This window comes from Equus asinus, chromosome 12 (genome assembly GCF_041296235.1).
Source record: "Equus asinus isolate D_3611 breed Donkey chromosome 12, EquAss-T2T_v2, whole genome shotgun sequence".
NCBI lineage: Eukaryota > Metazoa > Chordata > Mammalia > Perissodactyla > Equidae > Equus > Equus asinus.
Window position 1 is genome coordinate 64,281,754 of NC_091801.1, and position 14,375 is coordinate 64,296,128.

Sequence of the window (14,375 nt, forward strand, 5' to 3'; positions counted from 1 at the left end):
CAGTATCAGAGATTGATGAGGTTTAGATGTCATAATAGGGCTCCCTTATTTCCAACTCTGCTCACAAACCAAACTTCAGCGATCATCAACCAAATTCCTGTGGGGTGCAATTTCTCTCAGCTAAAATACCTAGTGCAAATATTTGCAATATCTTTTTTTTGTTAATCATTCTCCACTCCTGTAACACACACACACACACACACACACACACACACACATAAGGTCATCAGCTTTAATTATCCACACTAAAGAAGGGAAGCAACAATGGTAACTATTCAAAACTGTCTATAAAGCAGTGGCCAGCCTGTGGCACAGTGGTTAAGTTCACACTCTCTTCTTTGGTGGCCCGAGGTTCACTGGTTCGGATCCCGGGTGTGGACCTACACACCACTTGGCAAGCCATGCTGTGGTAGGCGTCCCACATATAAAGTAGAGGAAGATGGGCATGGATGTTAGCTCAAGGCCAGTCTTTCTCAGCAAAAATGAGGAGGATTGGCAGTGGATGTTAGCTCAGGGCTAATCTTCCTCAAACAAACAAAAAAGCTGTAGATAAAGCAGAAAAATTCACATTTGATTTTGAAAGCCATTTTTTTGGGGGGAGGGAGGTGGTTACTGCATGACAGCAAAGTGACCTTTCCACTGAATATTTTTCTTGGGTGATTACAACATTTGCTTTCCCAGGCATGCATATATGCATTGACTCAAACATTTGAAAGGAAATTCCCTTGCAGGGAATGAACAAGGGGGAAACCAATGCCATATGAAGACTAGTTCTCTCAATAATATGAACATCTTCAACATTTTCCCCCATAGTGATGGACATCTTCACTGATTGCAGACAAAAATATGTATAGTTCTAATTACACTGTGGAAAGCCTTTAAAAGAGGTTGTCCTTACTAAAGAATCATCTACCCTCCAACTCCCAGTTTACCAAGGTGTGTTTTGTACCTACATCTAGGCTAAAGACTAAAAAGAACAAAATATCCTTCAATAAAACAGAACAATTATATCTTTCATTAATTAGGGTCCTGTTTACCATTGTTCACCTCACAGAATTGTCATGGGGACACAACAAACCAGTACATCAAGAGTCTTTCAAACAGTACCTGGAATATATGTATATATTTAACAAAATGTCAGTTGTTATTAACAGTGTTTGTCAGCAAAAGCCCCTCATCCTCACACAGCCAACTGGGACTTTTACAAAATTCCCACATGCACAGTATTGTTTCATCTGCTCAACATGATTGGGAAGGTAGTTTTTATGATACCCATTCTATAGAGGAAGAATTTGAGGCTTAGGAAGTCACATGATTTTCCCAATATCATAAAGTGATCAATCTGAGCCTGGCAAACAAACCTTTCAACTTTAAGACCAAGGAGTTTTTCTCCAGAGCCCCTTCTATACCATATTCAGAGCCTCATGCAACGAGACTGACCACAAATGTGTTTCAATTCCACTCTAAAGGGGACATAGCCAATATTTCCCTTTATTATTACCCATCATCAAGGAGCAGCCTTCATTTAACTGAAGATGCAATGGTAATTAGTAAAAGCACTATCAGTTCTCCTCTGAGGCTGGACCACAAAATATCAATGCTGCAGCTTCAGACTCTCTTTAATTCATTGGATTATCACCTACCTTAGCTGTCTCAGCTTCTGCCTGAAGTCGCTTGGGGGTTCCTTTTTGGTCAAGCACCTTCTGGAAATTTTTGCTTTTAATGGATTGAGATTCAACACCTTCACCTTCAATTTGCAGTTTAATACCTTCGGCACAGGCAGGGTGATCAATACCCCGTGGATTCAAGCCGCAGTGGAGAGCTAAGAAAGAGGAAAAAACATAACTCAGAAAACAAATCATATAAACAAGGTGTCCAAGAGAGACAATATTTCATGTGGCCTAAGTGGGAAGAAAGGAGGCATTTGCCAGTTGAGTGGTGGTGTCATAACTATGGGAAATAATATGGTGAAGAGGGAGCATGGTATAGTGGGAAACCCTGAGCTTTGAAGTCAGAAAGACTTACGTGCAAATCCAGAAACCATCAGTTCCAAGTTGTCTGACCTTGAGCGAGTTACTAAACCCCACATCACAGACGAGAATACCAAATCAGGCAACTTTGCTAGTGCCTCCTGCAGTTTAGCTTATCTCTCTGCCTCCATCTGGAAAAGTGCTCAGTCCCTCCTTCTTCTGAATATTCTCTAGTCTTCAAGTATCCACTCAAATCTACTTCTTGCATTCATTCAACAAATATTTCTTGAGCACTTACTATGTGTCATCCCTGGGTTAGATACTGGAAAGGTGGGTTTATATATGACAGGTGTTACCCTTAAAGAACTCACAATCCAATAGAAGAGGCAGACAAAGGAATTAGTGATTTTTTAAAACAGTTATTACTGCTATACGGACAAGAAGGAAAGATCACAGGGAAGGGTTCAAGGGAGTTAAGCCTACTGGCTTCTGATTTTTCATATCTTACTCTCTCCACATCCACTAACGTGAACACTCCCACAAATAAAATCTAAAGTCTATTTTCTGAGGATATGTATTCATTCAACAAATACCTACCGAATCTCTCCTACATACCCATTATCATCAAAGAAATAGTGTATGTTATAGGGACCATACATTCCACCTATATGACCTCCACGAACCACCAGCTGTGTATACGTGTGTGTGTATGCACACGTAGCACATATGTGTGTTTTGAAGTCTCCAGTAGTAAATTATCTCACCTTCCCATGACCCTGACTCTTCAAATTTAGTTAAACTCCCATCTTTATTCCCTTCCCTTTGGCCTCAGAGGATTTAAGGCCAGAACTTTAATCCCCTCCCATCTCCCTTATAACTTTACTTCATCGATAATCTCCTTTTACCCAACATCTTCAGTTTTCCCCTTTGTCAGCATTCTTTCCCTTCAACCAACTCCTGTGATTATAAATTCTTCCCTTTACTCAGCACCCCATCCAGGTCAGGTTTCCTCTTCTCTTTACCAGGCTTCTGAAAGAATATTTTACATCTGAGAGATGAAGGAAGGCTTCTCAGAAGAAGTGAGTAAGGTGTTCTTTTTCCACTCTCCACACCCTCCTTAACAGGTACCATTCATTCCCATCACTTTTGATACAATCAATCCGCTGGTGACTCTCAAATTTTAGCTCCAGCCTAGGTAGACCTCTCTTATGAGCTTCAGACATAAGTAAAACTGTTACTCAACATCCTAATTTCAATGTATCATAGATATCTCAAATGTATTCAAAACTGAACCTTTTTTATACCAAAAAAAAGTTGCCTTTTCCAGTCTTCTCCAGTTACTCACACAGAAACTGGAGTCATCTTTGACATCCCTCTCTCCTTGATTCACCACATCCCTTCCATCTAATTCCAGATCCAGAAGTTCTATATCCAAAATGCTGCTCAAACCCACCTACTTCACTCCATCTCCACTGCCATCCCCCTGGTCCAAGCTACCCACTTCTCTCACCCAGACTGCTGACTAGCCCAAGTGCTCTTCCTCCCTTGACCCCCAAAACCCCATTAAAAAATGTATAGGTCAGCTTGTGAGATTCTTCTGCTTAAAACTTTCTAATGGCTTCATTTTACACCTAGATCATTCAAAAATCTTTAACATGGCCAACAAGCCCCTACATTATCTATCCCCTTTCTACCTTTCCAATTTCATCTCCCACCATGTTATCCCTTGTTCACTCCATTCTGACCACACACTTCCTTGAGCACACCACGTTCTTTCACAGCTCCTGGACTTTGCTCATAATGTTTCTTTGCCTGAAATGTACTTTCCCACGCTTCACCTAACTGCTATTCATCCTTCAGGTTACGGCTTAAATACCATTTCTTCAGATATGCCTTCCCTTAATCCTCTTCCTCACCACCCCCACCTGCCCCTATCCCATGTTAGATCACGTGCCTGGAACAGTATTCAGCAAATTTTGTATGAATGGTCTTAAACAGATTTGTACAAAGGCCCACGTGCATATGACCTTATTTATACCATTTCACGTGGAAATTATCTGAATTTCTCTTCAAGTGTCTACGCTTCCTAAAAACCAAAGACCAGCCTATTTCATGGTGCATAGTAGGGACTCAAACATGTATTAGTTCCTGCCTCCTCCCCCAGGCTTTGGGCTGGATCTCAAATAGTCTTCATGAAAAACTGTGAGACAATTATATTCATTTCACAGACAAAGGAAATGAGGCTCTAAGAGTTATAGTTACAAAAAGTCACACAGGTGTCTGCTGAAGGTCAGAAAGAATATGTATCATTTAGGATGCAGATGATTTCAAGTTTCAGATGAACAAACCCAAATGAATTAAACAGTAAGGGAAATTATTAGCTTTCAGAACAGGAAGCACAGTAATGGTAAAAAGGTCAGAGTTAACTGATTTCCCAGCTCAACAGTGTCATCAAGGACTCCAATATTTTTTTCCATCTCTCCATTCTGCTATCCATAACATCACTTTTATCCTAAGCCTGAGTTCCCTCATGGCACCCAGATCTACAAGCTCTGGTTCTCACCTAGCAACAGAGACAGCTTGGTTGACTATGGTTCTCTTTCCCCAAGTCCTCCTCCAAACTTTCATCTTTTCTCATTGGACCAAAGTGAATCACACACCCGTTAGTGAACTAAAACCCTGGCAGTGCAGATAGGGCTACCTTTAAACCAGCTGACCTTCAGCTAAGGTAAATTCCCCAAACCACATTGCTGCTACTCAACAAGCCAAGAGCAGAGTGAATGCTGGAGAATCAACCACAATGCCCAATTCAGGCAGTGGCAGAAAGAGAACAAAACCTATGAGAGCATGAAGCTAATTACTGTTAACATCAATCAGCTTCCCCATCTCCAAAGAATAGCCTACTTACAAAGAATATTCAATTAAATGTACTAAAATTGTGATTATTAAAAAAAAGGTGTGCTTGCATAGGGAGCTGGGGGATTGGCATGGGACAGATTTAGACAGTAATGAGGAAAAGAGAAATGTATAACTTTGATCTTTCTCTCCAGCATGATCTTTGGATGCTTCCTGCCTTGAAACTCACAGCCTAGGAAAACCACTGAGCTGCTGATAGCTCCCAGTATCTCCTGTTCTCTTCCTCCATTACCTCCCCACCCAGTCAGACTCTTGTACTTCCTTCACCCTTGCTCATGCTGGTCCCTCCTCCTAGAAAGAGGCTCTACTCCACCCGAATCCTACTTCCTTCTTTGGAAAGCTGACTCCTCCTCAGCCCACATGTCAGTTCAGACCTCTTCATAAAGCCTTCTAGGAGTCTCTGGCTACCAGAGTAAGAACCTTTGGCTATACTCCCTCCATGAATGTAGCACCCTGATACTTCATCTTCTTACAGTATTGAGGATGTCTACCTGATTGATCTGTCTGCCTCGCCTACCACAACTGCAAGCTCCTTGAGGCAGGCTCCACCCCTTATACATCTCCATGATCTCCACTCCCAAGTCCAGAACTGGCACATAATAGGCATCTAAGAAACATTTGTTCAGCTGCTGAATGAACCAGCAACCTCCTCTCTTTACACGATCATGCCTTAAATCAAAAGGAAACTATTCTCTGCTAGTAAATACCTAGCATTCAAAATGTAAGATATCTATAAACATGAGGTGGAAAATGGTGCTTTGACTTTCGACGCACATACCCTTCTTCTTCATACAAATATTTTAATCCTCCATAGCTGTTCCCTCTTTGCCTGCAAACCCAGAAGTTGATTTAGGTTTTGTGCTTCGGTTTATTTATTTAAAACCATTTCTGACAGGCTTTGCTTTGTTTTCCCTGAAATTTCATGTCCCTAATATTTACAAATCAAGCAACTTTCAAATGGCCTCTTACAAGCTGTGACCTCCATTTCTTTGCACATCTTGTAAAAGGTGTCCCTGTTTGCTTTCTCCTTTCTGTCCTCATCACTGCCCTTTCTTGTTTCCACTAAAGTTATTTACTCAATTTAATGGGCTAGCAGTTCACAGGTTGGCTTCAAGACCCTCTTCATATTTCCCTGACCTCCCTGACCACTCGTGTCTTATGGATTTCTAGTTATTAAACTGACACTGTGGGCTGCTTGTGGTCTTTACCTCAAGTGCTGCCACTGTCACCTTAATATTAATGTTGCTCATTCTGAGTTCTTCAAAATGAAGAGTTAAAAACCAAAACAGATTTCACAAATACTGCTCTTTTTAAAAGTTAACAGGAAAATATTTCACTGCAAATGCACAAATTTTAGCACTGTTTTGAGATGCCATTTTGAAAGCACCATCTCTTTTTCATGTGCAAAACCCTACTCCCTGTACATTGCTGGTGGGAATGTAAGATGGTGCAGCTGCTGTGGAAAACTGTATAGCAATTCCTCAAAAAAATTAAACAGAGAATTACCATATGATGCCGAATTCAACAAAAGAATTGAAAGCAGGGGCTCAAACAGATATTTGTACGTCCATGTTCACAGCAGCATTATTCACAATAGCCAAAAGGCAGAAACAACCCCAGGGTCCATTGATGGATGAATGGATAAACCAAATGTGGTATATACACACAATGGAATATTATTCAGTCTTAACAAGGAATGAAGTTCTGATACCTGCTACAACATGGATGAACCTTGAAGACAATTATCCTAAGTCAAATAAGCCAACACAAAAGGACAAATATTGTTACGATTCCATTTGTATCAGGTAGAGTAGTCAAATTTATAGAAATCAAAAGTAGAACAGTGGTTACCAGGGGCTGGAGGAGAGGCAAATGGGGAATTATTGCTTAGTACAGAATTTCATTTTGGGATGATGAAAAAGTTCTGCAGATGGATAGTGCTGATGGTTACGCAACAACAGGAATATACCTAATGCCACTGAATCATACACTTAAAATGGTTAAAATGATCAATTTTATGTTATATACATATTTTACAATAAAACTTAAAAACAAAAACCAAAACTCTCATTTTTTCCTCCTCCTGGCTCCAAAAATGGAAAGAGAAGTTCTAAAAACATTTTCTTTATTCAAAGGTTTGAGTTTCTTTTTCAATAATTTCATGGTGATTTTTAGCCATAAGATGATTTTCTATTTTTTTTTTTTTAAAAAGGACAATAATGACAGATCAATAGTATCAGATTACTTTAGAATTTTCCTGGAAAGGGCATGTTCTCCAAAACGGGCCCCAGCCCATTGACTGGCAGAAGAGGTGCTGCAATTGCTGGAAGTGAGCCTGGGGCCTCCTGAACCTGACCTTTGAGAGATCCCACTCTGATGTGACTTAGGTCACAGTCACAGACTATTCAGAAGTGCCAGGCCTCATTCTATCTACCCAAGATGATGCGAGAAGAGCTGAGCAATGTGCTGGGCTGCATTCATTCACAAAAACAAGTATATTTTACTTGTCAAGAAGTCGCCCAGCTTCCCAGTCCTTCCAATCCCCACCCACATCCACTCTCCCTGTAGTGAAACAAGGGACAGAGACTCGTTCAAGTTGAATGTTCCCTTCTTCTGAGCTAGGCCATGAACAGAGGCTGTGCAAATACTCCCAATAGCCCATTAGGCTTCTCTGGCTCCTGCACCAAGGGGACCTCCACTACCATCAGGCAGAAACCGCTGGCAGCTCCTGAGATGTTTTGTGCTTCTCTACTTTGACAGAACTGATCTTTTGACATAATACACTCTTCCTTTCCCTCATTTATTAAACACTCTTTTCTTTCAGGAAATATTAAATGCTCTCTTCTTTCCACTATGAAGCTTTAACTGATTTTGTACCCATTATATCCTAAGCAATGTTGACAATCTCTTTTTCTTATTAGAAGATATGTTCTCTGTGTGTGTGTACATCATGCATTGCAAATATTTATCAACATGTTTGCCTAGTCTCTGACTAGGAGGCCCTTGAAATAAGTGACTCCTCCTCATTGAGCTTTACAAACCAGAGCCTAGCCCATGGTTAATCTACAGTGAGTGCTCAATCACTGTTTACAGAGTAAGCAGAGGTACGATGGAAACATCCTGAGTCAATCCTACTCACCACCATTCCCTTCTTATGAGTAACTCACATCCCTGTTTTTCAAAAGAGCACATAAAAGCTACTTCCAACCTAACTGTGTAATTCACCAAAAATATGTTAAGTCAAATATGTAGAGCTGTCCTGAAACTGATTTACTTGACTGCCTTTAGAACAGAGGCAGTCTTGTTCATCTGTGTGCCTGCAAAGACTGAACAGTTACACATAGTCAGCACCCAGTAAACGTTGCTAATGAACGAACAACCTTAGAAACAAATACACTCCAATCCCCATCATTAGCTATTAGAATCGAGACGGACTGTATACAGTTCCTGTATATGTCTTGCTTCTAGCTAGAGATGAAGTTCCTGAAGGACAGGGCTCTTGTTTCATATCTCTCTCATATGTAATATACACATAGCAGACACTCTCCAAATACGGGTTTAATTAATGGATATATATTCTAGATTCAAATTCAGCAGAGCACCACCCTCTAGAAGTAATCTCAGAATCACAAAAGGCCTCTCTTTGCACCAGACACTTTAAGTCAGCTAAACATTCCCAACACTCTCCTCCTTGCCACCTTCTGCAATATGGCTACAAAGAAAATACTCAGTTTCCCAGCCTCCCTTGCAGCTACAAATGGCTGTGGACAGATTCCTGTCTAGGAGACCTAAGCAGAAGTTTAATGCACAAAGAGACAGTTCTGGAACTGACAAAGGAGAATAGATATTAAGACCACCCTTCCCCTCCACCTTGAAAGCAGATGTGATATCTATAGCTGCTAGGGATGTTCTGTGACCATAGGGCTGCAGACATGAGAAAGCCAAGAGGCCAAGAGCCACATTGGCTCTGCCATCATTGGGCTACTCACACTATGTTCTTACCTGCCTACCTCTGGACTCGATGCTAAATGAGAAAAATAATCCCTTATCTATTAAGCCATGGTGAATCAGGTCTTCTATAACTGTCAGATAAAACATTCCAAACTAACACACAATTCCATTTTAACCTCTTCCTTAAGGAGAAGAAAATAAAACAACTGAAAGCCCAACCAGAATGTTTTGCTTGGGTTTCATTACTCCCATTATGACTTAGAAAGCTGTATAACTACAGTAATATCTTACCAAGGAAGATGTACATTAAGAACACATGCTGTTATCAAGAACACTTATCGGAAGTATCATCAATCCAGATGACACTGTGAAAAGCTGAAGGCAAAACTCTCTTACTTACCTGGAGGCCTTTGGTGCCCAGAAATGTGCTTAGATGACTCATAAAAACCCTTTGCATGAATGAATGGGAATGTGTTCACAGGTGTTAGATCACTAATGTTTTAACACAAAAATACATCGTGTACCAGAAACTATGTCTCAGGAACACAGGACTGGGTTAAGCTAGTGGACATGGAGCACAATGTTTCCTTGGGCAAAGGAACCTATCCAGCAGACATCTTCTAGGGCAGGGGTCAGCAAACTATGGTCCATGGGCCAAGCCCAGCCCACCACCTGTTTTCACATGGCTTATGAGTCAAGAATGGTTTTTACATTTTTAAATGGTTGGAAAAATAAAAAATATTTTGTGATCTCTGAGAATTATATGAAATTCAAATGCTAACATCCATAAATACAGTTTTATTGGAACACATGCTTATTTATGTATATGTTGTGTACGGCTGCTTTTGTGCTACAATGGCAGAGTAAGTAGTTGTGACAGAGACCACATGGCCTGTAAAGACTAAAATATTTCCTAGCTGACCCTTTACAAAAAAGTCTGCTGGCCCCTGTTCCAGAGTAGAGTCCAAGAACCCCAGCCACCTCCACGCTAACAATATCAAGGAAGAACTCATGGGTCTTTGAGCAACTAGCTTCCGATTATTCTGCACTCCCAAGCAATTTAAATGAGATAAATTATGTTTGACTTTAAGATTTGGGTCAGGCTACGAGGAGACAGAATATGACTTCCAAACCTCTCCTTAGTCAGCTAATGGAGTCCTTTTCTTACTATCAAAAAGAACACAGTTAAAAACACAAATTTCCAGATGGGCAACTTGGAGGCATTAAAAGATGACATGCCCACTCCCAGCAAGTCTGTAACTTAGTAGTCATAGATGGCTCCCCTGTTCCAAACAAGAAGAGGCTGGAGAGGAAGAAGGCACTTTGCCAACGAGAAGAAACGGGAAGAAATAACATGGAACGTGAAAAGTTAGACCCAAAAAACACACTCTATCATCCTCAAAAGTTTGCCCAATGGTATCCCTGACAACTATCGTGTGGCCACCAGAGCTGGGCCTGGATGACTTCTCTTCCAGCTAGATATTTAGACTACATGCAGCTGTGTCAGGACACTGCCTCCTCCGAGCTGCAGGAGGCACATCACTCTGGCTCATGTGTCTACGGAGATGATTTCATCTTTGTAAAAGAGTTTGTCATAAGAGAACCTCGTTCCCCAAAGGCTACTTAAATGTAATGACCACAGTGAATGTTTACCCTTCCTACCCATGATATCTGGACTAGACAATCTAAATACAGCAAAAATTAAAATAATGTTTAACTTACATATTTCAGCATCAGTAGAGTGGGGAAAGGCTTTGGACAATCTCTCTCCAAGGCATGCAAACATTAACTCTTCTTATTCATGAAGAAAATACAAAGGCAGATACCCTCAGAGGTTCTATGAAGCTTTAGACCGAGGATGCAAACACCAGATTGAGAGAGAGAGGTGGTCTACACTGCTGACTTTAAAATATTTTTAATCATGATACTATAAGAAACAGATTTCGTATTGTGAATCAGTGCCCAAACATATATATATCCATGTATACAAATTAGAGTTATTATGAAAAAATACATTCTTTTACTACAGGTCATCTCATTTTTTCTTATTTTTTAAAAATAAAACAGTGCCTCTTGAATGCTTCTGAGAAGATAGACTAGACATACTTTTCTCAATTCATCCTGGTAGGAAAAAATAGAAACCCTGGACATTATACATAAGAGAAACATAAGATGACTTTGAAAGGTAGAGAGAAGATAGACCATCTAGGGACTTTCAGACTCAAGAAATGACATGGGAGAAAGTTCCTCAGGCTTTATTTTTGCCTAATATACTCCAGACTTGGAGCTGAAGAAGCCCACAACATAGAAATAGCCTAGGGTACAGACAAAAAATAAGACAACAAAAGCCTGATTTATCTAGTCAAAGGACCATGAAAGAAACAGCCTAGCAAGACAGAAAACTTTTAGACAACAACCCTTCTACTCAAACATCACAGAAAAAATGTGACCCAACCACCCATTCCAGCAAAGGCTGAGCGGAGAGCGTAGACTCCCATCCTCTTCGGGCTGTAATAATGTACCCCAAAACTCCAAAGGGAATGGTATCCAAGAAAGCCAAGTAGGGAGCCCAGACTTTTCATCTCTGTCGACTGGTAACGAGGCCACCTTTCCACCCCTGCAATGTTAGTTGAGTTGACGCCGAGATGCTGGACTTCCACACCCACCAGACAATAAGAAGCAGCCCCTCCTTCCCAGGGGGTGGAGGGTGTCAAAGGAAACCTGGTGGTGAGTCAGGAGGTTCACCATCACTCAGTGAATAAAGAGGCTCCACTTCCCAGGAATCAACTGAGGCAGAGTGGGGAACCTGGATTTCTAACTTCAGCTGGACAAAGTCGTGTTAAAGAAAGCCAGCTAAACTAGAAGGTTTAAATAAGATCCAGAGACTCATAATATAAAATAAAAATATCCAAGTTTCAATAAAAAAAAATCACTCATAACCAAGAACCGGGAGGATCTCAAACTAAATAAGAAAAGACAACCAATAGCTGCCAACACCAAAGATGACAGAGACGTCAGAAATATCTGACAAAGATTTTATAGCAGCCGTGATAAAAGCGCTTCAATGACTAATTATACCTGACACAAACAAAAAAATAAAATAGAAAGCTTAAGCCAAGAAATAGAAAGTCACAGCAAAGGAATGGAAGACACAAAGAACCACCAAATGGAAACGTTAGAAGTGGAAAATATAGTTACCCAAATAAAAGGCTCAGTAGATGGGCTCAACAACAGAATGGAAACTAAAGATGATTTAATCAGAAAGGGTAGAGGAAACTTTCTTGGAAATGTTCTACATCTTGCTTTGTTTACATGATACTACACATGTATCAAAACTCAGTGAACTGAACACTTAACATATGTGCTTTTTATTGTAAATACAATCTAAAAAAATGAAAAACAGAATTAAATACAGACACTAGATATACTTTATTTTTAGAAAGGGTTTACAAATGATTTTTTAATTATGTGTTTTTATTCCTATCCCTCTTCCCCACTCAACACACAGCTACACAGAGATTCAAGTCCAAGCTGTACCACCTTCTTGCCACATATATTTAAGCATGGACAAGTTATACTACCTCTCTTCGGCAAAATGGCAATACTAGCAATACCTTATTACATATCCTCACATTGTTATCACGTTGATAAAGTGAGACAGCACATATAGAACACCTGGCACCTACCATATGTTTAATGAACATCAATCCATCATTTTTATCCTACTGCCCTCCTCCATCACAATGGAGGACCACTTGGCCTTAACATTTTAAAAATTATTAAATAAAGAAAATGGTAACTGTGTAATTTTAAAGGAAAAACATAGTACAAACTTGAAAAGTGGCAACCCTAAAAGAAAAGAGCAAACTAAAGTGAAATTCAGTAAAAAGAAAGAAAAGTCAGAAGGAAAAAAGAACGGCTTTTCAAAGATACAAAGAACCTTGGTGAGGAATGAGGTTATAAATAAAGATAAAAGCAAATACCTGCACCTTGTAACATCTTTTCTGCTGGTGAGCTGATGGCATTCTCTGTCAAACCAAGATAATGAAAAAAAGGTGACTCTAATTGTTTGGAAAGTCTTTACATATTACAATCTGCTATTTCAGAAAAGGAGGACAAAGAAGTACAGAATTAACATATATGGAAGACTATCCTTTATCACTAAGGTATTACATATTAGAAGGAGGGAATTAGATATTAGAAGGAGGCAAAGACAGATGCTAAGCAACGTGTTTAAGGCTACTCTGAAAATAGCAAAGTGGAAATGAAAACAAGAATTCTTCCATATCACATACATATTGTTCCCACCACACCATGCTTCTCTGCAAAATAAGAGGTGTTTTTCTCTACAGCTTAACCATCGCTTAGTCAGTAAAATTATGGGCTTTGGAGTCAAATAAATCTGGCTCCTCCATTGACCAGCTGTGTGGCCTCGGGCAAGTTACTTAGCTTTACATTAGGGCTGTCTTACTATAAAATTTGAATAATCATGGGGCTGGCCCCGTGGCCGAGTGGTTAAGTCTGTGCGCTCCGCTGCAGGCGGCCCAGTGTTTCGTTGGTTCAAATCCTGGGCACGGACATGGCACTGCTCATCAAGCCACGCTGAGGCGGCATCCCACATGCTACAACTAGAAGGACCCACAACGAAGAATATACAACTATGTACTGGGGCGCTTTGGGGAGAAAAAGGAAAAAATAAAATCTTTAAAAAAAAATTTGAATAATCATAACTTCTTTATACTGCATTAGAAGAATTAAATGAAATGTATTTAAAGTGTTTAGTCAATGCCTGGCACCCAGTAAGTGCCCAACAAATGGTAACCATTGCTGTAATCATTACTTCCTTTGCTCCTGTTAATATCATCTTGATATTGATTTCTTCAAAAGGAAATACCTTGACTCTTGGTATACACATCTGCATGCACATGCACACATGGCTCCACTAAAAGAAAAGAAGCGACTGGTCAGTATGGTTAGGGAAGGTAGAGGGGGACAAAAGGTCAGGTAAAGGCTTCAGAGAAGAAAAAGAGAAGCTTAAAATTCTCTTGAAAGGGTTCTCCTGGCAACTAAGGAAAAAAAATAATATCTCAGGCAGAAACATAAGTTATCTGTCAAATCACAGAAACGTGAAAGAGGCTTGACTGGTTCCAGCTGACTTGACGAATGTCAGTGTTCCCCTTCCCCAAGGGGGTGGAGCGAGGTCATCTTAACACGCAATTTTGTTTGCTCGCTCTCTCCGTTCATAGTAACACTCAGACGAAAGGAACGCTCAAGTTTAACTAGCCCCATCCCTTGTTTCACTTGATGTTCACAAATGCATATATGATATATACGTGTGTATATACATCTTTATATGTGTGTATATACACATAAATCAAAGATCATATTATCTAAAAGGAGCTGTAATGACGGAGGAAATGGACAGATCTTAATTTATAGGTTGAGAATCAGCATTTTTAAAACTTGTGACCTGAGGACTGAAAGTAGCTCGAAGGTCAATGGAACCATTGATAGGTATACAACTTGCTAAAGACTCAT

General features: G+C 40.1%; 1 protein-coding gene across 4 annotated transcripts in view; it reads right to left on the reverse strand.

Annotated features, from left to right (window-relative positions):
• The window catches only part of SAMD12 (sterile alpha motif domain containing 12), a 383,927-nt gene that overhangs the window by 343,109 nt on the left and 26,443 nt on the right, over nucleotides 1–14,375 (reverse strand). For all 4 annotated transcript variants that reach the window (XR_011493306.1, XR_011493305.1, XM_014828762.3 and 1 more), the window contains exon 2: nucleotides 1,644–1,822. Coding sequence is in view for 2 of the 4 variants with exons in the window: in XM_014828762.3 (XP_014684248.1) it covers nucleotides 1,644–1,822 (179 nt within the window). In the remaining 2 variants the exon portion in view is untranslated. The remainder of the gene's footprint in view (nucleotides 1–1,643; nucleotides 1,823–14,375) is intronic.